Genomic DNA, 27,254 nt, shown 5'->3' with positions numbered 1-27,254 from the left:
GTCTTATCCTTCCTTTCAGCTTTAGAGTGAATTAGGAAAAGTTTAATCCACTTGCACTGTTTTATGTTTACATGTTTGATGACAAACAGCCTTATGTTTATAAGTGACAGTTTTCCTGCTAAGTACCTGCATGTCATAAGCATTTGAATTAAAATTACCATATTGAAATCAAATCTGATGTTTTTTTAATTTTTATTTGGTGTGCATTGGAAGAGGGGTAGTCTTATACGGCGAGTATATCCCAAACTCTATATTTTAACTGGAAAAGTTGGGGGGTCGTCTTATACGCCCAGTCGTCTTATACGCCGGAAAATACGGTATATGATGGTTGGAATTTGGATACAAAATATTTGCAAATATACATCTCAAAAGAGGCTTATTCCATTTTTAAACATTTAAGGAATAAACAAGTTTTCTACAAAACATTCTTGAAGTATATCTATTTTCCTTAAAGTTAAATGAAGACTTCAGGGTGTTTATAAAATAATCCAATTTCAATAGAGATAATTTTGGAATTCCTTATGTGGTTTTAAACTGAGTTTTTTCTTTCTTTCAGAAAGGGGGAGGGGAGGAAAAAAATGTGATAAAAGGCTCCAGGCCTCTCTTGAAAAATCAGGTACTGTTCATCACTTCTCTGAAATCCTAGAAGAATATCTTTATATACTAAGGCACACAGCAAGCAAAGAGGATCAGACATTGCAGAGTTTCAACTCAATACCAGGGGTGATGAGAATGAACTAAGGACTAGCTGGGGTTGGCCGACCCTTTATTCCCTTGACTGGAGGCATGAGGACACTCAGGGTACAGGCATAGCCCCCAGCTGACACCGCTGGCCGAAAGAATCCGAACTCAAGTGGCACAAGGTACAAGCACACCATCAGTGGAATGTGTATGAACTAGCATCTGGAGAACCCCTGCCTCTTCCTCATAGCAATGGGGCTGATTCAAACACTTAAGTCTATCTGGGCAAAGCAAAAGAAACATTTTCAATATGCATAATCAAATACATATTTTCTTCTTAACTCAAGTCTCTCTCTCCCACCTCATTGATGGCCACAGATTAGACATCTGTGATTTAAAGAAAAGCCATTTTTAAAACAGTAAATTGCACTACACCTGGAATTAATGCATATGGCATAGGTTTTGGTATCTATTTTTGCCCCTTTTCAACCCGAGCAGCTAGTCAAAGTTTGGGGCCCTGCAGGTGTTCCATTTGGGAGCAGAAATTGGTGATAGTCCAGTATTTCCTTGATGCAGTTTTGTTAATTGACAATGAATGTACAAAGTCCTGTGTCTTTGAATACAGAAGGAATCAAAGAGCAGGAAATAGCTTCTTTTGCTCACAGTACCTGGAGCAGTCTTTTCGCTTTGAACCCTAACTCAAAAACCTCCCCCTAGGTTTCTTCCAGGGTAGCCACCATGTTTTCAATTGCTCCTTTAGGCTCTTTCTCGCTCTCTTTTTCCCAGTTTTTCCCCCGTTTTGCCTTCCCAGACCCCAAAACTATACTTCAGCCAAAAGCTACTGAGAGAGTTCACACACTTTTGGCTTAGGTCAGAGCTTAGGCTTACAGATATATTAACTGAAGGGTTAGTGTGATGCTGTATAGAAAGAAAGATGACCATGTGTACAGTATTACCACTGATGTGGTAATTTTGATGATTCTTATGCAAAGTATGCCTTGGAATGTATCATCGGAAAGTTGAGATCTGTTGAACAGTGTTATCCTGTTTATGTGTGTGTATTATCATTGTGTATGAAGTTATAAATCTTTGCTATGTTTTTACATCTCAGAACATGTGTTCCAAGGTAATACCACAAGACAAAGTTACATGAAGACCAGCCAGCCAAGTTCATGGGCCATTAAGGAAACTCCACACTTCCAGCAGTCCTTCCAAGGACACCTCAGGAAGCTTATGGACAATGGAGGCCCAGGGACTCAGCAGGGCCCGTAGAACATGTGATCCCTGACTTCATGTTTGAGATGGTAACCTTCCATGCACATCGACTGGGGAGTATAAGTTGGAAAGTGTGGCATCATCACCCTCCTCTTTCCTGCTTCACATCTCTGGACTATGTTTTCTAACAAAGAAGAGCTTCGAACAATGTATTGAGGATCCCAATATTTGGGATGAACCAGAGAGACTTACTACAAACTGGCAGATTTAACAGCACTGCTATTATGCTGAACTACAAACTCTGAAATCAATTTTAATGTGTATGATTCTTTTTAACTTCTTGATAACTCTCTTCCTTTTTAAAAAAATATATTAATAAACCTTTAGTTTTTAGTTACTAAAAGATTGGCTACCACCATGATTTTTGGGTAAGACCTGAAATACATTTTGACTTGAGGTGTATGTCTGGTTCTCTAGAACTGGAATAACCTAATATATGTGATTCTTGGTTTTAGTAACCATTTATCAGAGAAGTCTGGTTTGTCTGGGTGGTCCATGAGGGGGTAAGGCCTAAAGGGAACTGTATGTGGCTCCATAAGAACTAGTGCAGTATTTTGGAAGCACATATTTGTTACTGGCTTGGTGAAATCTGATGATAGAGTATACCATCAGTCTGGGGTATATGCCTTGTATTCTGGCAGTCTGATTTGAGATTAGCACTCTTAAAGTGTGTTCCATACCAGGCAGTGTGACAGTGAATACATACCTATCTATCTCAGTGAGGTTTTAATTCAACCCATAACACGGTTTCACTCAGCTCATAACATTATTTAAAAAGCAAAAAAGTAGTTATAATTTTTTTTTTTAAATCAATCTCTCTCTCATATGCAGTTGTCAGAGCTCCATGTCCAGGATAGCCTCTGTATCAAAGGAGACTAGGCATTGTAAATCACCCTCCAGCTGTCAGGAGTATTGTCCATCACGAGTTATTGTCAGCAATGCTGCCCTACAGGTCACAGCATAAGGAGGAAACCATACCAAACTGGTGCAAAATTGCAACAATTCTAGACAAGCCAGAAAGTAACCTGTCGAACCTGGTCCAGGATTTACAATCAAGTGGACAAGAAGGCAGATAGCAATGGACTCCTGAATTTACTTAATGTATTATACTCTCTTTCCCACTGATGCTTCCACTCTGTAAGACCACAGTTTTCAGCTTCCTGTTGGTACTGATCACCCGTGCATGGTAAAAGGCCATTAGCACTCTTGTCCAAGAGTGAGAGAACTGCCCTAGCAAAGGGGTGTAGAGAAATCACACTTGGTCTGCAGGAGTGGGGATCCTCCCCTGAATATGAGCAAACCTGCGAGATGGCACGGGCTTGCTGTTCTCAGTCTGAGGATGGGGCATCAGTCAACTGGAGATGTAATAGGTTGGTTTTATTTGTCTCAGTTTTTCCAGGCAAACCTAACAGTAATGTTATCCATAGAAGGTCTGGTGGAGCTAGGTGCACTAGCACATACAGACTGCAGATTGGTGTACAATAAGTGGACACCTGGAGACTTGCATCTGAAGAAGTGAGGTTCTTACCCACGAAAGCTTATGCTCCCAATACTTCTGTTAGTCTTAAAGGTGCCACAGGACCCTCTGTTGCTTTTCAAAAAAACAAGAGTTGCTTCTTCAAAAATATTAGAGACAATGCCTTCTTGAATGACTATTAAATTTAAAGATTCTCTGGAAGACTTATATTGACATGCACATGCTTATGCATGACATGCATTTGAAGAATTTCAGCTTCTATTAAACCTTGATGGAACTAAGGCGATGTCTACACTTACCAGTAGAATGGCACTGCTGCGATCGATGCAGCGGGTGTCGATTTAGCGGGTCTGATGAAGACCCGCTAAATAGATGGCAGGGTGCTCTCCTGTCGACTCTGGTACTCTGGCTCCCAGAGAAGGGTAAGGTAAGTTGGCAGGAGAACGTCTCCCATCGTCACAATGTTGTGTAGACACTGTGGTAAGCTGACCTAAGCTACGTCGACTTCATTTACGTTATTCATGTAACTGGAGTAGTGTAACTTAGGTCGACTTACCATGGTAGTGTAGACAAGGCCTAAGAGATATCTCAGAAAATGGATTAAATAAAGGAAAGTTAAAACTCTAAACTTTAGAGATACTCTGAGAATTTTCCATTAGAAAAACAAAGGCAGTTAGAATCTTGATAAATAGTTATTCACAAATTGCATATTAATAAGTTGAAGATGTTACCTGGACCAACCCATGAAGGTATTGAACCAATGAAAGGGTGACTGCAGCTGGAAATTTGAATCCAGGCAAGCCCGGAAAGAGGTGTGCCTTCAGTAATGTTATAGAAAGAAATATATAAATCTCTCTGAATTGAGCAACCAGCAACACTCGGCTCCCGTTTCCCAACTTCAACAGCACTCATTTCAACATCATCTCTTTCAAGCAAACAACAGAAAGAAGCAGCAACCTTCCAGTAGGGTATCACTTCTGTAACATGACGACATCACAAAGGCTTCAACATGTGTTGGATAGGATGGAGTTTATAAACACTCTGCCAAAGAGATTTGATTTAAAGTTTTCTTGGGATATTGAAATACTGCTGTAATTCAAGGTACTAACAGCTGCTGCTGTTAAACCAGATTGTTTAGACTGTGTATTCCTGGAGAGATGACACAAACTAAAGCTTGGTAAAGAGAAAGAAACAGTAGAATTTAATTTAGATTTAAGATTCTTAAATTCATTCATTTGCCTGAGTTCCTTGAATGGCTTCTTTTCAATAACTGAATTAAAATACATTCCTGGTTTTGTAAGACTAGGTAAGTTAAGATCACTGGCCTTTGCACATTTATAAACTGTTTACGTTATCCATGATATGGCAAACATCATTCACCTACCCTTAAACAAAATAACTTTCCCATCTATAAATTGTTTTAGTTATATGTAGTATACTAAAACAAAACTCACTATTGAAGAAACTGATATATACTGTAACTGTGGTTCTTTGAGATGTGATACAGACATGTATTCTACTTTGGGGAGAGGGGGTGCCCAGCATGCTCGAGCCAGAGATTTTGCATAGGAGTAGCTGTAAAGGGGTGTGCTGCCTGGTAGGACTGATCTCCTTTGTGGACAGATATAGGGGGCTCTGCTCAAAGACTTTTGAAATAGATATCAGATTGTATCTATACCTGTTATGTATTTGCTGGTCCTCATCTCCACCCCCCCCCCCCCCCCCAGGGGGTGAGAACGCATTCAACCAGATCGCAAGTGACATCTACTGCATTTTTGAAGAATGTCACAGTATCTGAGGTATGCAGAGCTGCTACCTGGTCTTCAATTCATCCCTTTCGGAAGCATTATGCCCTGCTCCATGCCATTAGATCCTCTGTAGTACTTGAGTAACATTTCCTTTTGCAAAAACAAGGTGATGGGCCAATGTGTTTTGAACCAGAGAATTTGTAATTGGATGACTAGTTGTATCAGACTGCTATGAATTAGCTAGCAGACCCTCCTGAAAGCATCATAGCCCAGTCCACCGAGAGTTGTGACACTTCCATAGCTCCTTTGAGGAATGTTCCCATAGTAGAAATATGTAGGGCAGCTACCTGCTGTTCTGTACATATCTCTACACAACATTACTCTACAGTAGACACATCACAGTCTGATGCTTTTTTGGCAGGGCTGTCTTAGAACTTATTTAATTAGATTTCCAGCACCCACCTCCATGAGTTCGTCACTCCTTGTGTATCACCACTAGTGGAATGTGTATGAACAAGAACTTAAAGGAAAAGAAACCATTGCTTACAGTAACTATGGTTCTTTGATCTGTGTTGTGCACATGGTTTCCACGACTCACCCTCTTTCCTCTCTGCTACGGAGCTTAAGAGTACCCGAATTCTGTATTAGCAAAGAAACTGAGAGGTTGTTGGGTTGCTCCCCCTTAAGCCCTCAATTGGAGGGACACGAAGATACTCAGGGCACCAGGATGCCCCTCGCCCCCCTCTTCCAGTGCTAACTGCTGGCCAAATGAATGCAAACTCAAGCACACAAGGCACAAGCACATCATCTGTGGATTGTATATGGACAACACATTTTTAAAGAGCCACCAGTTACTGTAAGGTAAGTCAAGTAACAGTTTCTTTTCTGTGTCCCTGCTGGTGTTTATAAATATGTTTTTTTTAACCTGGGGAGAGTGGACCACGAGCTGCACCACCAATTGTTTTGAATCCCACATCTTCTCCCACCTTCTTTCTCTCTGGCCACACAGCTTTGCTTTTACTATTATTCGGAGAACAGGCTTTCGAGGACCCGTAGAAGTGTGTACTGTATGTAACTCCCCTCAGCACAGTACATGGAAGTGATGTCCTCATGCTAGCATGTGAGAGAAGTGCAGCTGATCAACAAAACTGACTTTACATGAAGTGCTGTCAAATGTTACAAAGTAAACAAACTGGAAAAATAAAGATGTTTCCCTTTACTCTTTTTTTTTATAGTAAACATTGGGTACTACTTGTATAGTTGATACAAAATCATCATGTGGAATGTGATTTTCTAGATGGCTGTCCCTTTAACTATAAGGGTGTGGTCACACAAGCAGTAGGTTGGGGTCATATAATTTGTAGTTACTCTAATTGGGTGCTTTTAATTTTTTTAAAATGAGGGCAAAATACTGTCACAAGGGTTTTTCTGTGTCAGAAATGCTTCCCAAAGAAGATAAACCTATATATAGGAGCACATTTTCAGAATGGGGGTATGAAGTCATGTGCATTAATCCCATAACAGGATTTTGGCTTGTAATGTCCTGTTCATCATATCCAGTATTACAGTAAGATTCTATATTCAAACTTAAATTTTAGTGTAATAAAATCATATTTATTTTGTCTCTTTATTGGTCTACAAACTTACTATCATTAGCATACATTTTTGTTTAGGAAACCATATACAAAATCACTACTCTAGTATGTTTAGAATTATCGGTGTAATTATCCTGTGGAACTTCCAAAACATACTTGAATGACCAGTTGTATCAACAATGCTTTTGTTTTGACTGTTGGCTATTCCCATGTGTAACAGATGGCACTTACTTAAAAAAACTGACAAGCTGTGGGATAGCAGAGCATTACTAATAAAACCCTATCGCATGTTAAACTTGACCTGACATTAATCATGTTTTGAATGCTACAAATGATTCATGGATATTAATTAGTCTCCTGATCATATTAGTGAGCATCAGTATCACACTACTTTCATTCTTATAGGAAACAAATCTATTGCAGTAATTGGATGTTTTTAATGTCTTATGCCAAAATGATTAACTTGGCAAAGGGGTTATTTGTAGCCTTTTAGTATGATTGTTAATTTACTGGTAGATCAGGATGTAATCTGAGTAGTTTTTTGTGTGGAATATAGTTGAATTTTTATTTATTTTTTAATTTCACCAAGACAATTCAAGATTTTATTCTCCCCTAGTCAGTTGCCTATGATTTCGCCATAATTTGTCATATTATTTCATCTGCTGCAACAGATCCCACTTCAGAAAAGGAGTAGTAAGTAATATTATTAAATAGTATTTTATAACTGGATGAGTTTATGAAGCTTGCCTTTATTCTTACTTAGCACTATGTTACAAATTAGAGTGTACAATGGTATATCTAGACAAATCAGTTTTTCCAACTTTTGTTTGTTACATCCAGAATCTGTGTTATCCAGAGTGGGTGGTTACATGAAAGATTATATATTTGGACTTTGCATGAAAATCTATTGTAGAATTTACAAGAACTCAGCTTTCTTCCAGTATGGCTTTTCTATTCATTTTTCAGCCAGGGAACATCAGGCTTCTTTTAGAGTACATAATAAAATATAAATCTGTTGATGGTTTGAGTATCCTAGGCAGTTAAATCACAGTAAATTGTTATGGAGTGTTTCACTGAAAATAAAACACTTATCTTGGACTATTTGTTTTTCCACAAGCTGTTTAAAACTTCTTTAGAGAATTTATTATTAGGAAGTTAAATTTTTCATTTAATTTAATTGCTACAGTTAGTCTAACAGTTTTCTTCTCTTTGCCTGGCCCACATTTCAGAGCTTTGATGACCATAAAAGCCCAGAAAGTGCAATGTGACTTAAATGACATTTCTGCTCATTATATTCATGGGAAAAATATTAAATTTAGTACAAGATGTTTGTTTTTGTGAATCTAGTCTCATTATTACTTATTCATAGATTCATAGATTCATAGATTATAGGACTGGAAGGGACCTCGAGAGGTCATCGAGTCCAGTCCCCTGCCCGCATGGCAGGACCAAATACTGTCTAGACCATCGCTGGTAGACATTTATCTAACCTACTCTTAAATATCTCCAGAGACGGAGATTCCACAACCTCCCTAGGCAATTTGTTCCAGTGTTTAACCACCCTGACAGTTAGGAACTTTTTCCTAATGTCCAACCTAGACCTCCCTTGCTGCAGTTTAAACCCATTGTTTCTGGTTCTATCCTTAGAGGCTAAGGTGAACAAGTTCTCTCCCTCCTCCTTATGACACCCTTTTAGATACCTGAAAACTGCTATCATGTCCCCTCTCAGTCTTCTCTTTTCCAAACTAAACAAACCCAATTCTTTCAGCCTTCCTTCATAGGTCATGTTCTCAAGACCTTTAATCATTCTTGTTAATAAAATAATATTTTATTTCATTGGCATTTCATGCCTGAAAGTCTCTGGGTTCCTAATAAAATGTATATTAAACAAATCTTAGTGGTAATATACCCAAATACATTGAGAAACACCAGGGTATATTACAGAGTATAAACCGAAATCTCTCTGCCTACCTGTAGAGGCACTTCAATCCAAATATACAATAAATATCACTTCCTCCTCACTCAGTGTTACACCATCACCCATACTATGCAGCCCAAACATGTGAAATAAACCTAAACTTCTCCTCATCCTTAGAACCTAAAAGGAAGCAAAAATGTCTCATCTATCCTGGATGGAAACTGCAAATATACTCTCCCCACATTGCAGCACATGGGCATTTGCTTGTTTTCCGTCTTACCTCCAGGTATGATGGAGCTCAGATATGGATCACTAATCCTTAGGCGGCATAAGTTAGAGCAGATGCTGGGCAGCTGTAACTTGCTCTGGAGCTGGAGCCAGCATAGACCAACAAGATAAGAGATCCATCATTCACTTCCACCACGCTCTGTGTAACACTCCATGGCTTCCCCTTCAACATTGTAGTGCACGAGCCTTCTCTTTTTTTGTTACTCCTTTAAGTATGTCGTACCTGTGACATTATTTAAATCTAGTATTCATTGCTTTGATACACCTTTTGCCAAAATCTTTATGTAATTGATCAAGGTGATTTTACTTAATTGCATGTTTAGTTTTTTTCATGGGCATGCATATTTTCTCTCAATTTTTATAGTGGCTTTACTTGGAAGCCTAGGATAAAATTTTCAAAAACACCTATGTGCCATTATGAAAAGTTTCTTAGTCCCAGTGACATTCAGTGAGACTCAAGCCACATTTGAAAATGGGACATAGGGCTCTAAGTCACTTAAGCATTTTTGAAAATTTGACCCCATTCTCTCAATTTTAAAGAGACATTCCCAATAAATATCAAACTTATAACTGAATCAAAGGTAAGAGATGCTTTGTCTCAACAGGAGATCAATTTGAGCATGAGTTTTCTCAGAACTTGAATTAGACATCCCTTTTCCTAGCCCCATATTTCTTTTTTAACATATTCTATGTTTGTCCCTATTGTATAAGGTTTCCTCTGTGTTTTACAGGGTTGCCAAGTGAGCTGAATCCTCAATTAGCTTTTTGGATGTCAATTCTTATTGCCTGATCTGGTGAATATGGCTAATGCTTTGGGAGTGGGACTCGGTATGCAATTAATGCCATTCTCAAGCATTGTCCTAGTACATAGTCTCAGAAGATGTTTGTCCCGCACCAGCTCCAGGCTGTCTCTTCTTCCTGTCTGCTCTTTCAGGAAATAAAGTTGGAAAGCTGGAGTTCAAAACAATGAGGGGGTGGGTGACAACAGCCCCAGGGCTTCCAATCACTTTTTATGGACCTAAGTTTGTAAAAATTTATTGTCTGAGTGAGGTGGGGAAAGACAAATTAGTCATGTGCAAATTGGCTTTGATGATAAAGTAACTGACCTAAAGTCAAAGCAGACATGAACCACACTTTTTTGAAGTGCTAAAGAGTTTGATTAATTTAAAATAAAATACAATTAATGCACTATTGGAGTTTTTGATGTAACCTAAAATTAGGGCTTCCTAAATAGCACATGGTAGGTTATTCTCAAAATATTTTTGCCCTAGCCATAACAAGGAAAAAACAGAAATCTCACAAGAATCCTATTCTCATGAAGTCTCCAGTCAGATTTCTAGACAAAAAGATTCATATAAGCATTCAAATTTTGTTTATCCAAATCAGATTCCAGGAGGTATTCCCACACAAGTAAGAAATCCACTGTACAGACCTGTTGGAGTATAACACGGAGTTCCTTTATTTAAAGATCTTTCTCTGTACAGACACTTTATATCTTATTGGCTAATAAAGAATATGATGAAAAATATTCATCTTAATACCAAAAATATTTTAAATTAATTCAACTGCATTCATCAGTATTATTGCATGCTGTTAAAACACAATAAATGTTAAAGGATCTATGTCTCCTGCTTTGGGTATAAAACATCATCCTGGATTTTTAGGTGCAAGTACTTGGGAGTAAATCAATTTTATATTGAGGTTTGTAAAATAAGGGGAAGCTTGCAAGAAGGCATGGAGATGAAAAGGTGATGAAATGGGTATTGAGGCCATTGTCGTTGGTAGAAAGGAAGTGTCATGGAGGAAGGTAGAGGAGGCCAAGTCAGCGATATAGGCCCTGGAAGGCAAAGACAACTAGTTTAATACAACAAACAAAACACTCACACTGCAGATGTTTTATAGGGACGTGATCAGGGTCTGTCTCTTTATTGGAGGGTGATGGGATGCCTGGGTGGAGTGGGGGGAGAGGAAGGTTGTGCAGAGACAGGATTACTAGCTTCCTTTTAATATAAGTAGTACTAAGTGCTAGTAATCTGTGCATGTCTCATTGCAAACTATGATATGCTTGAGAAAACATGAAATTGTATTGAGAGGCATCATTTACAGATCTAAAGCTGTAAATGATGGCAGTCTTTTATTAGAGCATATACCAAACCTATTAGGCTTGTGTTAAAGACTATAAACATTATAGAAAATAAATGTTCTTAAAGTTGGCTAAAAGTTAATTCACAGAGAAGACACTTAAAAAAGAATATTAGTGAGGGAGCATCAAAGACTGCAAGACTGATCTTTGTTGAACAGTTAGGATCTAATGAAGATTAATTTTCCTATCTTGTAACAAAATTTAAATTTACTTAAACCAAGTTATAAAGTTTTAATGTTTCAGTGTACACTACTAGATGTGGGTGAAAATATATTCTTTTTACATAGTACTAATGTCCTTTTTGAGGGTGGGACTGTATCATCCTCTGTTTCTGTATAGCACCAAGCATACTGACATATAATAATAGTAAAAGGTGCTTGTTGTTTTAATCTATCCTGTCAGAATGTCTTCCTACATCAAAATTTTTCAAGGTGTCAGCAAAAAAGGCTTTTAAAAAAGTTTTAAAACATTTAGATAAAGGAGTTGTTTTGGTAATCTTTCACCCATGGTGAAAGAAATTCTCTGTTTAACAGAGGTAAGATAACTAAAAAGAAATATTTCTAGTGGTAAAAGTGTTTGTGTCAATATAAATAATATTATAGAGGCCAATTGGTCGCAGAACCATATTTCATTTTTCATTTCATTTTTTTTCATTTAAAGCAGGGATTAAACCTCTTATGAAAAATACAGTGTATCCTCTCCAAACTTACAGTACTTTCTCTTGGAGCACAGAATGAATGTTTTGAGAAAATGTACAAGTAAATCCATTAGTTAAAATCAGACCCTAGATCATTTAAGAAATGTATCAGCTGTCATTATTTCTTTGTTTCAAATTATTTTAAATAATGGAATAACACTGACTCTTCAGACTTATAGCTAAAAATATAGCCTGGGCTATATTTGAAGAAATTAGGTTGTAATTAAGCTAATGATTAATGACTTGTATTTAATTGTTCTAATTATGTAGGTTGTAGTCCTGGTCAGATCAATAACTCAGATAACTCCTGAATATTATGTTTATATGATTTTATATAAGCTATAACTCAACTAAATTTTCTTCTAAGATAATTTGCTTGCAACAGTTCTATTGATTGTAATGAGTAAGTGGTCTGAGGGAGGCTAAACGTGTATCTTATTGATAGATTACTTGGCTCAGGTGTCACTGCCTTCTAAAGGTTCTTTGGTTACATGCTAGAGTGGGCATCAGTTCATGAAAGGCTCCCCTTGGCACTGCCTTGGCTCCCCTGTGTAGTGTCAGGGGAAGACACATAAGGGTGTCCTTAAAAAGCAGATAAACTGGAACAGAGGAGCCAGAAGAGCTCAGTTTCTCTTTTCATGTAACACACTTCTCTAAGCCAGTAAGACAGCTGCAACTTGGTTGCTTTGTACTGTGCTGTTAATCTGATCACCCCTAAACCCAGTTTAGCTGGCCGGGACAGTGGCTACTTTGAGCTGCTGTGTCTTACTGGCAGTGCTTAATTTGTAATGAAAGAGGTGCTGGAGCTCAAGCAATTTTTTTACTTTCATAAATGATGCCTCAAGCCCAGAGGTGCTGGGGTTCTGAATTGCTAAGCCTAGAGGTGCCGGGGCTCAGCCCTGGAAAGCCCTGGTACAAATTAAGCACTGTGTACTAGCAAATAGCTATTAAAAGTTAAGATTAAAAAATGATTTAAAGTTGATGCTACATGTCTTCAGATTATTAGAAATATTGTTCAATAGCATTCTCTTCAGTTTTATTAATTAGTTTTTAAGAATTAAATTTAATATTTTTTGTAAAAGTCAAAGAAATTCCCAGCCAACGAACTGTTAAGATGAAGTTAAGGTTGAGACTTCATATTAGTAAATTAAGGGTCAAAATATTACAGGGATATTATAATTATCCCCCAACCAAACACTAGATCATGGGTCGGCAACCTTTCAGAAGTGGTGTGCCGAGTCTTCATTTATTCACTCTGATTTAAGGTTTCGCGTGCCAGTAATACATTTTAACATTTTTAGAAGGTCTCTTTCTGTAAGTCTATAATATATAACTAAACTAGTGTTGTATGTAAAGTAAATAACATTTTTAAAATGCTTAAGAAGATTCATTTAAAATTAAATTAAAATGCAGAAACCCCCAGAGCGGTGGCTAGGACCCGGGCAGTGTGAGTACCACTGAAAATCAGCTCACGTGCTGCATTCGGCACGCGTGCCATAGGTTGCCTACCCCTGCACTAGATACTCAGGAAATTCAGAGTTACGGCTATTTTTTTTTAAACCTGGGAATCTAGTCTATCTAAGGTATTTCTAGGGTGCCCATCATCATAGTATTTGATAATTTCTGAAATGTTTTTAGATTGTTTTCATTAATGTATATTGTTTTTGATTGCATACAGTTAACATTTATAATGTTCTCACAGCCTAAGGCCTCACAAACAATATGCATGTGATATAGCTAATGAAAATGTTACTTATTTGCATGAGACAAGGTGTAGGTGAGGTAATAGCTTTACCTCTAATACTTTTGAGCAAACGGTCCTTTCCCCCACAAGTTTCATTATGAAGAAAAAAATAGATGAGCAATTTGAACTTGGCTTTGGTATAATACCTAAGGGTTGGTACATGAAGAATTGATGAGAGTTTGGGTTTAAACTGAGTTAAGTTAGCCTACAGCAGTTTTGAAATTGATTGGGAAAATCACAGATGCATATTTGTCTCATATAATGAAATGCAAAATGAAATTTTCCATATGATAAACTCTTTGAGTTTAATACATAGCAATCATTGGTATTTGCTGGAAAACAATTATTTTCTGATCCTTTGCATCAGAACTTTAAGCAAAATAGCTAAGTAGTTAAGAGAGATGGTTATATAATGTAATTTAACACATTACTCATAAAATCTTGGTTATGGTGCCTCAGTTAAATTATTTTATGGAAAATCACTACTTAATACAAATAAATTAATAAATATTTCATATCCAGCAGATTGTAGAAATCTACAGTTTCATAATATAGTTTTTAAAGTGTGCAAGGAAGAGACAGGAGAGGAATTTGTCTGAGCATGGACTGGAAGTTTCAAACTCCTGTATATCTCTCTCTCATATGAAATTACCTCTGAAAATCCATAAGAGTTGGGTGCCTTGCCTCAGAGCTACCAAACCATTGACTAGAAATTGTGTTGTTTGGAATGCTTTAGACACCAAAACATCCTCTAGGAGAATCCTGGCTGTCATTGTTGTCATACCGATTTTTTTTTTTTAATTCTAAAGAAGAAATAGGGGCCCAGGAAGCTGATCATTCACCTTCTCGCTATTCAGGAAACACTGTCCCATTGGCTGAAAGATAGTTTCATCAAAATCAGGCCGTAACATTTACAGTTGCAAACTAATTAAATTATATAATAAATAAAATAATAAATTGCTCCAGATAACAATATTTTTTAAAGAGAAATCTTTTTTTTAAACAGAAGTCTTCTTGTCACATGACTATGCTTGGAAGGATTTATTTTTGTTGGTAAACGTCAATTTCACTGCACACATGCAAACTGATGAAAAAATATTTCCATTGATGATCACTGAAATTTACAGATAGGCAAAGTAAGACTTTTTGGCCAAATGCAGTGATTTAACCATTTGAATTAGCGTTGTTACAAATGGACTAGTCAATGAATAGAAAAAAGAGGTATGATTTGTTGGTTTAAGGATATTTACTTTGTATATTTTTACATGTGATGTTGAAAATTTGTGTTCTAACAGTTTATAAAGCTTTCACTATTTGAATCTCATTGTCTGTTATTAAATAATTATCTGACCCACTCCCATAATTTCCTGCAACAGTGAGTGAAAATATAAATCAATAAATAGAAAAAATGCTTAAATAAACATTGATCCCTTGAGATTATAAAAAAATTAAAATAAAATTCTGCAAGTCTGCACCTGATTCACACATTTTAAACAGTTGTTTTCAGCAAATCAAAAGCCAGGATTTGCATATTAGCTGGAACAATTATTTTCATTCATGAATTGCTTTTTAAAATAATAATAGAAAATGATTAAAATAGTAAACCATGTGGAGGAAATATGTCCTCTTTTAATGTTCAGTGTAGAGCAGGAAACTACCTGAAGTGAGTCAAGGGCTTCACAGGTGGAAATTCATACCAGTAAACTACTAAGTATAGCGTACCAGCAAAACTGGGTTGTGTGCATCATTTATCTTTTTTGTACAAAGCATCATTGAAATGCATTGCATTTTATTTGTTCCCTGGCAGTCATCCCAGTTAAGCAGGTGTGCCATTTATCATGATGCCGATTAAATAGATTATACTGTTCACGTTCATTAGAAATGTTAACATGTTTGGTAAATTAAACAGGAAGATAGGAGGCTTATTTAAAGATGAATCTTGCGTATCTACAATTAGAAGTTTGTACAACTAAAAACGTAATATTAAAATTTTGATAGTGAAAAAGTATTTAATATAAGTTTACTCATAATTCAAGCAGCCCTTTTTTGTTCATGCCACTGTTTTTAGAAGCTTCTTAAAACATAGAAGTAAATGTTTTAGATATTTTTCATATTCTGCAATATACAAGCACACTCAGCATAACATAGAAGCCTCATGGCAAAACCTTTGTAATCCAGCCGCACTAAGACTACTTTACTTAATAAACCTTTATCCTCTTACCTGTTAGTTTGTTTTCTGTGGTTTGGTTAATCAGAATAAACTGTAAGGTATTTTCTATCATGGTAATAATAGGCAAGAAAACCGGTCTGTTCTTTTTGCTTCACAATTTAGTTTCCCATATTGGACTAAAAGATGAAATAACTCCCTAACCAGTCAGCTGCTTCCACAACTCGCAGGACAAGTGTCCATTATTTATAGGTCTCTACTGAGTGACCAAATGACAGAAAAACTAACAGGTATAGTAAGAAGGGGAGAAGTTATTTCTGTGACCTTTGCAAGGGAGGGGGGGAATCCCTTTTTGCTTCTTGATGTGGTATTAATGTTCTCACAGGTCTCTCTCTCTCTGCTTGTCTTTTATATTGGTAATATTATACTTAACGATTCTGACAACTGTAAAATTTGAGAAATTACGACATCATAAGAGCAATGAGGGATTGTCATCAATTGTTAACAGATTTGTTCTTGGTTTTTGACCCCTATTTAAATTCAGTGCCTAATGAACACTTGAGAGAGAGCATATCTTTATTGAAGATTAAACATCCTTGCCCCTTCAGTTAAGGTGGAGATTTCACAATACACATTCATGAAAGCCCCATGATCTCATTCAGCAAAACCAAAGAAGTTTAGATTCGACATTTTGAAAGTTAAGCGCCAAGCAGGGATTCGGGTGGTCTTTATACTTCATGTAAAGTGAGGAGTGGGCATCAAGACAAAGGAAAGTTTTAAGGATGGATTTGAAGGAGGACAATGAGGTCACATTGTGGATGTTTACAGGGACCTCCTCCCATGCATAAGGGATGGCATGATAGAAGACATAAAGGTGCTACTTTTAAAATTTGATATTGGGCGATGAAGTCTAGCGTCATTTGCAGAGCAGAGGCAGGAGTAGATATCTTGATAGCACATGATAGGTAGGGTGGGGATAGGCCATGAAGGGCCTTCAAAGTTGAGGACTGACGTGGGGATAGTGATGTCCAGGGTGACTGAGAGATGGAGGAAAGGTCAAGAGTTCTGTTTTGCCCACGTGGTGTTGAAGCTGATGGCTGGACATCCATGAGGAGATGTCAGAAAGACAAGCCTATTTATCTTTGCACATAAGAAAAGCTTCTCTTAAGAGAGGGCCATTCTAAGCACTCTTATCATCATGTGGGGTTAGTCAGTAGGGCTTAATGCAGGAATCTGGAGATCATTGGGTGTAGTATACTGAGAAGTGTAATTAACTATATACACAGCACTGTCAAATGAAAAAAGTAAAGATATACTTGAAATCTAATCAGTTTTTAGAAAATAAGTAGTTTCCAGTACTACGTGTGCTCCTGTAGCCCCTGCCAATTTTTGTGGTCAGCAAACCACTGATGGTCCCAAGGCAGATCCTCCAACAGTTCTGTCCAGAAAGGGATTGACATTTGAACATGTGAATAGGATGAAGTATATGTAACTGACTGAGGTACATGCAAAGTGCAACTTTAGATGCCTCAAAAGTTGAGGAGAGTCTAAGTTCAAGTCTACGAGAGTTTCTTCCTGATCAAATTGGGCAGCCAAGGACCTAAGGGAGCTAATCCAATGGGACTGGTAGTTTTAGAGAAGCAGTGCTTTTTCAAATTATTCAAATAAAAGAAAGCATTAAACACTTTCTTAATATGATAAAATTTGGGTTTTCTGATTTTGCTGTTTTTTTAAACTCAGTTGTAACACTTTCTTATCCTAACTTTTTTTTTTTAATTGAATTTATACAAAGATCAGGTCCAGAGCAGACAGCAACAGGAAAAACAATCCCGATTAAAGATTTCATGCATAGCCTGAAAGAGTCAGCAGTGCAGAAAAATACTTTATCAAGGGTTTTTTTTAACATGATCTCCAACATTGGTCATCTAGAGCAAAGATTAGCAGTGACTCACTACATTTTACTTTGAAATGCATGAACAATTATTTTTAATTTTGAACAAATATCTAGTAAATATTCCAGATTTTTAATATGTTGGTTTTTTCCTAATTACTGGGGTTTTCATGTGATGATCAAGCTCTGAAGATTAAAAAAAAATCTCAATCATTTTAATAGCTGCTGGTCATGAGTTTCAGTTGCAAATTTCAGACACTCGAACTATACGATTATCTGAGTATGTGCTAGGACTTCAGATTCTAAATGTGGATGCTACAGTACTGAAAATTAACAACTCAATGGATCATTTTCAACCCAGCATCCAGTCCTATACTGAAAATTAAGTTTTTGATCACACCTGAGAACTATTTTAAAATGTTTTTAATAAAATTATTTCTAAAAACTGAAAAAGGAAAGCAATAATGAATGATGCTTCTCATATTTTGTTCTTTATAGAAGGAACATAAATGTTTCAATTACTGTATTTGTGTTTTAAATAAAATGTGTATGTCTGGCAAAAAAAAATGTAAATGATCACATGTGGTTATCACATGCAGTTATCAGCCACAAGTTGAAGTAATTCTTTTTCTCAGGGGGGACACTAGCATTCTGATTATTTGTGGTGTGTTGAGCTACACTGCTGTGTAGCATTATCTACAGTTAGACACAAATCTTTGTCTGGTACCTTTCAATGTTTTTTAAATTAATTCCTTACTCTAGGCTGGATTCTGATACACTAATTCACCTTAAGTACTAGCTTAGTTACTGAGAAGTCCGTGTCATTTAAATGAGATCATTCCAAGAGAGGCACTACTTGGCCAAAATTTTCAAAATTTCCTAAAGCTAGTTACATTTTACTGTTTTATATATCTGTTTTTGCTGTTTTATTTGATCTTGAGGTAATTGACTGATCTGTTAGTTTATTTTTCAAACATTGCCAAGGTAGCCCACAGCTTTAGATGATTGTAGAGCAGCCAATATTATAAATTACAAATTATATTAGGTACCTATATAACTGGCATGATTTTCACAATTTCTGGTCACTCACAGCTTCCATGAAGTCATTTTTCTCAGAGACTTCATATTTAGTTACATTGAGATATGTGGTCACTTGACATAAATACTGACCCCTTTGTTTGGTTTGGTAAATATTTCTCTCAGATAGATAAATCTTGATGTTCACCTCAACAGAAGTCAGAATCTGTGCGATATATAACAGCACATTAATTCAGATGGTGACTTTAATTAGTGCAATAGTTTTTACTGGGTTATGCATGTTAAGGATTCTGGTTTACAAAAACTTTGTATATAATCACTGGAAATTTTCTTTTATTTTCAAATGTAATGTAATCTGAAAAAAAATTAGTATTTCATATGTTTAAAATAGCAACTTTATTAATTGCATTTTTGTAGAAACCTACCATATATACTCCTTCATAAGCCAAATTATTTTAATAAAAAAGGGAAGCACCAGAGAAGGGGGTCGGCTTATGAACGGGTATGGAGAGGGAGAGGTGGGACGCAGCCCCTCCCCCCAACAGAGGGAGCAAGGAGAGGCAGCACAGCCAGAAACCATCTCGGCCCACCAGTGGCTAATACTGATGGCCCGGGAGCCAAAGTTTGCTGACCCCTGAATTATAGAGTCGGTTTATGAACGGGTTATAAAATAATTTCCGTTTTTACTTATCCATCTTGGGGGGGTGGGTCGGCTTATAAATGAACCGGCTTATGATCGAGTATATACGGTATCTTGTCCCATCCTTGAACAGCTTTTGTGTTACCAGTACTTTTCTGAAGTGTATAGAATCATTAGGTTTTCCAAACATCCTTTTTCAAACCCTAATGTTTTTCTCAAACTGGTGCTGTATCTTGAGGTATCCCTGCTACTTTTGTCTGAGTATTATTTGTAAATATGTTAATTTAATTCCACCAGATCTGTTTTTTCCTTGTATTTTTCATGTTGCCCAGATTCTGAACCCATGCTTTAAATGATATTCTATTTATTTAAAAAAGAGGTTACTGAAATACTATGGAACTTGTATCAATGTGGAATCTTGCAAATGAAACACTTTCCTCTATATTGGAAATATTATTTTTGTTTTGTTTCTGTTTTACAGCTTCTTGAAGGAAGTTTTGCCAGAGAAGTCAGTCATGAAGTGGATGGACTAATTTTTCAGCCTACAGGCGTAAGTTGCAATGGAACTTAATTTTATTATCTTAATACATTTAAAATATAGGATTGAAATCTTCCAGTTACATTCCTTCACTTGTGCTAATGACAAATTTTTCACCATCTGCTACTAATGAACATTTTTCACCATCAAGAAGTCTTTGCTTTGGTGGAATTACTGTCGATCAGTGCTTAATTTATCAGGGCTTTCCAGAGCTGATCCCCAGCATCTCTAGGATTGGCAGTTCATAGCCCTGGCACCTCTGGGCTGACTGTGTCATTTAAGAAAGTAAAAAAAATTGCTTGAGCCCTGGAACCTCTTTCATTACAAATTAGGCACTGCCGTAGATACATTGTTATTTCTGTTTCTCCTGGTTCTTAATAAAATTGCCATTACAGAACTGATTGGAAGCTGTATGCTGTGTTCTGTGTGTCTTTAGAACCATTAACAGGAATTTAGTCAGAGGAGGAGGTTGCTATGTGTCATTTCACGTGTGCAGTTTGGTACAAAGACCAAAATAATAAATAGGTAAGCAGTTCCCCCTCATTCAGTTCCTGTTTTTATGCAGCCTCTGGATTGTTGAAGCATTGGTCTGTGACCAAGCACTGGAACCACAGTGGTAATAGACCAGATTAAGTACAAATTGGTGTTCAGTGACTTTACACAGCTGCTACTATTTGTCACTTGTGCAAACTAGGCCGTAAAGTGTGAGATCTTTCTGTATCAGTAGAAAAAAGCGTGATATCTTTCTGTATCAGTTACTTAGAAACAAAGGCTGAGTACTCAATGTAGTTGGCTTCCTCAGGGAAATTTTAAGTGTTGCTACACTGATTTAGTTGGGGATTGGTCCTGCTTTGAGCTGGGGGTTGGACTAGATGACCTCCTGAGGTCCCTTCCAACCCTGATATTCTTTGATACCTTAAAATTTGGTAAAATTGTACAATGCATACCATTTTAAGTGAAAATTGACTTTTTAAATAATTTGCATAATATGATATATGTGTGACTCCTCTCTAAGAACTGAGAGTAAAGATTGGATGCATCAAAAAGCTTCCTGAGAGAAATACAGATGGATCCGTCAGTTAACTGTCCTTAACAACAAGCAAAACATTACAAACGGCTAGTGCTCAGACTGGAAGAGATGAGGACAAGGGAAGTAATGGTATACAATGCAAGTTCATAGAAATGGTTTGCTGAAATGCTAGTGTGCTTTTTAACTATTAAAATAAACTTCTTTTGAAAGCAATTAAATAACATAATTTCTTGATATGATCTCTTTCCATTTTGGTAAACAGTGTCTTTCCACTCACCCACAAAGCAAAGAGCTCTCTTTATTTTACTTCCTTACTTGTAAGCATTAGTGTTGGTGATGCCAGCCCAACTCTAGGAATAGAACTAACCTGTGCTCTTCTCTGCTGGTTCTGCAGCAGCTAAACACAAACAAGTTACTGACTTGGCCTTTTTTGTTTCTCTGTGGCAGAGTTGTAAGTTTAAAAAAAAAACAGAATATGAACTTGATAACACCAACTAGAATAACATGGCACACATTAAACAGACTAAAAACTAGCTAACTGACAGGTCTGAAACATAATTGTAAATGTGAAGTCATCATTGAACAGGTGTATTCCTAGTGGGGTCCTGCAGGAAGGAGTTCCTGCCCCTATATTATTAAAATGTAAACCAATGGGGGGAAAAAGGTTCCAAATGCTTTGTATTGAATTGAAGAATTCATGTAACTCAGGTTACATAACTTTATTTATCACAGCCTTTTCTGCTGGTAGTAGAATTGTCTAGGAGAGTATCCCTAGTCTTTCATTTTGTCGCAGGAAATAAGTACCTAAATCATTAGTACATTTTTAGAATTTGTGCTTTCTGATTTAGCATATAGGGAAGTTTGTAACTGAATAAAAGCTTCATGGGATGTATAAAATGCTCTTAATTACTTTTTATTTTAAAATATTGGTGAGACTTTCATAGCGCAATTATTGATTACCTTTCAATATATATTGTTTCAGGATTTCTTAAACTTAGTTTTGTTCAACTATTGTTAATCACTTATTTTTAGATTGAGCAATCTGTAATTTTCTCAGTGTATTTTGTAGCTTGAGTTGAGATAATATAAAGGATGAACCAAAGTATTCTTTCAAAAGTTAATATTATGAATGTAGGAATATTAGATAACAAAAATAAAATAGGCTCACTTAAACTGAAAGCCCAGGAATTGTTATTTGAGGTTGCTAATCCTCTGTTCTTGTATATTACGGATGTTTTAGAACAGTGGGAGTCTTTATTGCATATCAGCAATGTTTAAAAGCAACAGAGTGCAGTGAAGACACCTTGAGAATATTAACTTGAATTTTCTTATCTTTTTATTCTTAAGTTTGCAGTAGCATCAACAATGTTTTAGATGTTTTCCAAATACACCTCTACCCCGATAGAACGCTGTCCTCGAGAGCCAAAAAAATCTTACCGCGTTATAGGTGAAACCGCGTTATATCAAACTTGCTTTGATCCACCGGAGAGTGCAACCCCCTCCCACCCACCCCCCGGTGTCTGGCTTTTAAGCCCTTCTCTCTTAGGTCAGTACTATCCCCCACCCCATTAACATACAGGAAGAATGACCACAAGGGTCATCAAACGACAAGAGGCTAGAGCCTTGCTAGTGCCCACTCAGCTAGCAGGCCTCTGGCCCCCACTCCCACACCATCCCCAAACACATAAACCCTAACAGATCATACTGTAAACTTTAAGTAAGCCATGGGGGGAGGTGCAGGGGGAGGGGGAGGAGACCAACAAGCTCACAACTCACTTCAAGGATTAGTGCTCACTTCTCCTTTATCATGGGATCTCCCTTTCAAACTTGCCTGTTTTACTAGCTCCTGGAATAGTTCTGGGATTCATTCTGGGCTAATTATTTTTTGCCAAAGTTGCAGTGTTCAATTTTTGTTAATTTGGGGAAGAGTTATTTCTATTTAAAGATAGTCTATTCAAAACATTTGTTCTTGTGCTCTGTGTTCTTTATTAAATACTAGGGAGGTAGTCTCATGCATGTGTAGACACTACTACTAGCTTCAGGAAACGCTGATGAGAATAGAGGTGGGTGGAGAAAGGTATTCTGTTTTGTGAAGGAGTTTGATATTTAAAAATTTGGTTTAATTCTGATTCAGAATGGAAACCAAAACATTTGAAATTCTCTATGAAAGGGAATGGTGTCCCAGCTCTGGGGAAGCCCTCCAAGTAGACTGTCCCAAAGCCAAACACCTTGGAAGCCCTGGAGACCCGCCCTAGGCAGTCTGCCTGGCTGCTTTCTGGATCTTTGTTGAAATCAGTCTCTGTAAAATGGTATAACTTCAATGACTTGGAAAATTCTGATGGAAAAAGAAATTTTGTTGGAATTTTTCTGACCAGCATTAGTGTACCTATTATGTATATTGAGGTCTGTTTTCTTTCTGTGCTTTCTTCGCTTCTCTCTTAAGTTCCCAAGTATTAACTGAAAACTCAACTTTGCTCTTTTCTCCTTCTGTTTGAAAACCAAATCACACTACACTTGGTTGATAAAAATAATACTATTGATGTAATCTTCTTAGACTGCTGGGAAGGATCTGGGAGTTGTGGTGGAACATAACCTCAACATGAGTCAGCAATGTGATGCTGCTGCAAAAAAAGCAAATGCAGTTTTAGATTGCATTAACAAAGGCATAGCATGCAAATCACAGGAGGTGATAGTACCACTCTACTTGGTGCTTGTTAGGCCTCAGCTGGAGTACTGTGTCCAATTTTGGTCACCAATGTATAGGAAGGATGTAGAGAAACTGGAGAGGATCTAGAGGCAAGCAACAAAGATGATCAAAGGGATGGAATGCAAGCCATATGAGCAAAGACTGAAAGAACTGGATATGTTTAGTTTGGAGAAGAGGAGGTTAAGGTTGGGATATGGTAGCAGTTTACAAATACTTGAAAGGCTGCCATAAAAAAGATGAACAAAAGTTGTTTTCTCTTGCCACAGCGGGCAGGACAAGAGGCAATAAATTCAAATTTAGGCATAGCAGATTTAGATTAAATCTCAGGAAAAACTTCCTAACTGTAAGAACAGTAGGACAATGGAACAGACTGCCTACGGAGGTTGTGGAAGCTTCTTCACTGGAGGTTTTCAAAAGGAAGCTGGATAGCCATCTGTCTTGGATGGTTTAGACCAGTGGTGGGCAGCCTGCGGCCTGTGGGCTGCACACGGCCCGTCAGGGTAATCTGCTGGCGGGCCGCGAGACAGTTTGTTTACCTTGACAGTCTGCAGGCATTGCTGCCTGCAGCTCCCAGTGGCCACGGTTCATCGTTCCTGGCCAATGGGAGCTGTGGGAAGCCCTCCACTGGTTTAAACCCAACAAATCCTGCATCTTGGCAGGGAGTTAAACTAGATGACCCTTGCAGTGTCTTCTAACCCTATGATTCTATGATTTTAGACTTCTGTGAGGCACTGGACTTGATACCACTGGACATTTTGATTAAAAAACTAGAATAACATGGCACACATTAAACAGATTAAAAACTGGCTAACTGACAGGTCTAAAAACATAATTGTAAATGTGGAGTCGTCATTGAACAGGTGTATTCCTAGTGGGGTCCTGGAGGGAGGAGTTCCTGCCCCTATACTATTTAATATTTTTTATCAATGACCTGAAAAAAAAAGTCATCACTGATAAAGTTTGCAGATGACACAAAAATCGGGAGTGGCAAATAATGGAGGGATGGGTAACAGAGTGATCTGAATCACTTGGAAAGCTGGGCGCAAGCAAACACTATGCATATTAATATAGTCAAATAGTAATATATACACTGAAGAACAAAGAAAGTTGGCCATCCTTACACAATGGGGGAGCCTATCTGGGAATTGAGGTCTCAGTGCAATCCTATGGCCAAAATGTGATGCTTGGATATGTAAAAAGGGAATCTTGAGCAGGAATAGAGAGGTTATTTTACCTCTGCATTGGTAGACTTGGCAGGATATGATTTTAAATCGATAGATTTTGGTAAACATCAATTTCAGCTGACACATTGAAATCGACAAACAGAATATCCATGGGTAACAGTCAGGGCAAATGCAGCACCTGCCCCGCCCTGCCTGCTTTCCCGGGACCTTGTGCTTTCCTGGGTCAGGTGTCAGAGCCCTCTGCAATCTTCCTGTCATGGAGTGAATGAGCAGGGTGTGGCAGCAGAGGTTAGAGGGTTCCCTGCACAGCTGCAGAGCCAGTCACCTTGGATCCCTGCAGGCTATAAGTGTAGAGAAGAATGCAGTCCTGTTGGGTCAGGATGTTGATGCTGATAAATTGGAGAGGGTTCAGAGAAGAGCCATGAGAACGATTAAAGGATTGGAAAACATACCTTATAGGAATAGCTCAATCTATTTAGCTTAACAAAGAGAAAGTTAAGGGATGACTTGATCCTAATTTGTAAGTACCTACATGGGGAACTAATATGTTGTAATGGATGCCTCGATCTAGCAGACAAAAGTATAGCAAGATTCAGTGACAGGAGCAGCTTACCAAGGGTTCTGGTGGATTCTTTATAAATGGCAATTTTTAAATCAAGCTAGGATGTTTTTCTAAAAGATAGGCTCTAATTCAAACAGAAATTATTTCTGGAAAGTTCTGTGACTTGTGTTATTCAGGAAGTCAGACTAGATGGTCACAGCGGTCCCATCTGGCCTTAGAATCTATGAATCTACACTTGTGATACTGATGTACAAAGCAGGAAAAAAGGGCTGGCATACCAAACCTGAATCCTGCTTGTATACATTAATTAATCCATTTGATCACACTACCCTTTAAAATATTATTCACAACAAATTCAGTGATCTTCTTAATTATAAAAATTTATTTCTAGTAGTGCCTGTAGTATGCTAAGTGCTTTAAGGTCTAGAAAATATGACCTATGAGGAAAGATTGAAAAAAGAAGTAATAGGCTTAAATTGCAGCAGGGGAGATTTAGGTTAGACATTAGGAAAAACTTTCTAACTGTATGGTAGTTATGAACTGGAACAAATTACTTATAGAGGCTGTGGAATCTCCGTCACTGGCGGTTTTTAAGAACAGTTTAGACAAACAGCTCTCACAGATAGTGTAGATAATAATTAGTTCTGCCTTAGTGCAGGGGACTGGATAACCAATCGAAGCCCCTTCCAGTCTATGATTCTACAGAGGGTCAATGAGTAAAGCCTCCCCTTTGCTCTTCCTTTCCAGACATACATACTGTACATTTTCACAAGTAATGTGAGGAGAGCAATGGAGGTTCTTGACCAGTATACAATTGAAAACTTTTTGTAGGTGGTTTCATAGTGACTCTTGCCCATTTTCTCCCATACCAGTTACCCTCTAACAGCTGCACGGTGCGACACAAAATACAATTTTTTTCTCTTCTTTCCGTTTTGTTTTTACAATTCTTGCTCTTCCCCCTTTGCTTTCTTTTCCCTTTTTTCCACTGCCCATCTTTGTGTTTTTTCCATTCTTTTAAATTTCCCCTTCCTTTCCTGTCATTCCTCTATAGTTATGCCTCCCTTTCCCTTCTCCATTTTCTGTCACTTTGAAGTACTGCTGATGCAGGACCAAACTGCTGGGTCAACTCCCTCTGATCAGCTTTGATCCCTCTGCATGGAATAGGTTGGCAGAGCAGGGACTGAAGATGAGTGCTGATTAAAGGGAGTGAAACTGACCAGCAAACAGCTTCTTGGACAAGGTATGTCTCCCTATGTTTGTGGCCCAGATCCTGAATGAATTTCCCCTGTAGTTTGTGGGTAAAAGCCTAATACGTTGTTTGTAGTTTCTTAACATCCATCATATAACTTTTGAATTTTTAGAATAATTTGTTCTATAGGGTGACTGCAAAATTATTTATAATTTTGTACACTCATTGTGGAACATTTGCAGTTTGCCACCCTGTGTTTTTAATTGTTTAGTCAAACTGAAATCTCAAAAATAGCTTCTTATCTTTAGATGTCAGGATCAGTTCTGTGACCTGTGCCCACTCATCAGTAAAATTACTTCTGCTATCTGCCTTCTAAATCATAAACCTCACTGGGCCTCTGTAGTCTGTCTGAGAACACCTAATCTTCATGGTAGCAAACTCTTCAAAACTGATTTACCAGCTGCCTAGCACCATTATTTTGCCCTTTTTGAGAAAGGGGTAGCAGAATTATTTTATTCTAAAAGCTCCCCAAAAGAAAGTTTGTTAGCCACAAATAGTGAAGGTTTACAAGACATCTGATGCACTTTTTCTAGGCACTTACGAGAGGTTTGCGTCAGTATCTTTATTCTTTCAAATGCCAGTTTCACCTCTTGAGTCCTCTGATATTTTTACAGTGGCTCATGCTGATTCCAATCTGACACCTTTGTGTACTCTTTGTTTGAATGAGGCATAAACCCCTACC

At 37.5% G+C, this 27,254-nt stretch overlaps 1 protein-coding gene across 3 annotated transcripts in view; it reads left to right on the top strand.

Moving 5' to 3' along the window:
• The window catches only part of RNGTT (RNA guanylyltransferase and 5'-phosphatase), a 415,119-nt gene that overhangs the window by 222,732 nt on the left and 165,133 nt on the right, over positions 1-27,254 (top strand). For all 3 annotated transcript variants that reach the window (XM_005299708.4, XM_005299707.4, XM_024103027.3), the window contains one exon: positions 19,784-19,852. In XM_005299708.4, the coding sequence (XP_005299765.1) occupies positions 19,784-19,852 (69 nt within the window). The remainder of the gene's footprint in view (positions 1-19,783; positions 19,853-27,254) is intronic.

Source organism: Chrysemys picta, chromosome 3 (genome assembly GCF_011386835.1).
Source record: "Chrysemys picta bellii isolate R12L10 chromosome 3, ASM1138683v2, whole genome shotgun sequence".
Taxonomy (NCBI): domain Eukaryota; kingdom Metazoa; phylum Chordata; order Testudines; family Emydidae; genus Chrysemys; species Chrysemys picta.
Note: the sequence above shows the minus strand (reverse complement) of the source record. Positions and strands in the feature narration are given on the sequence as shown.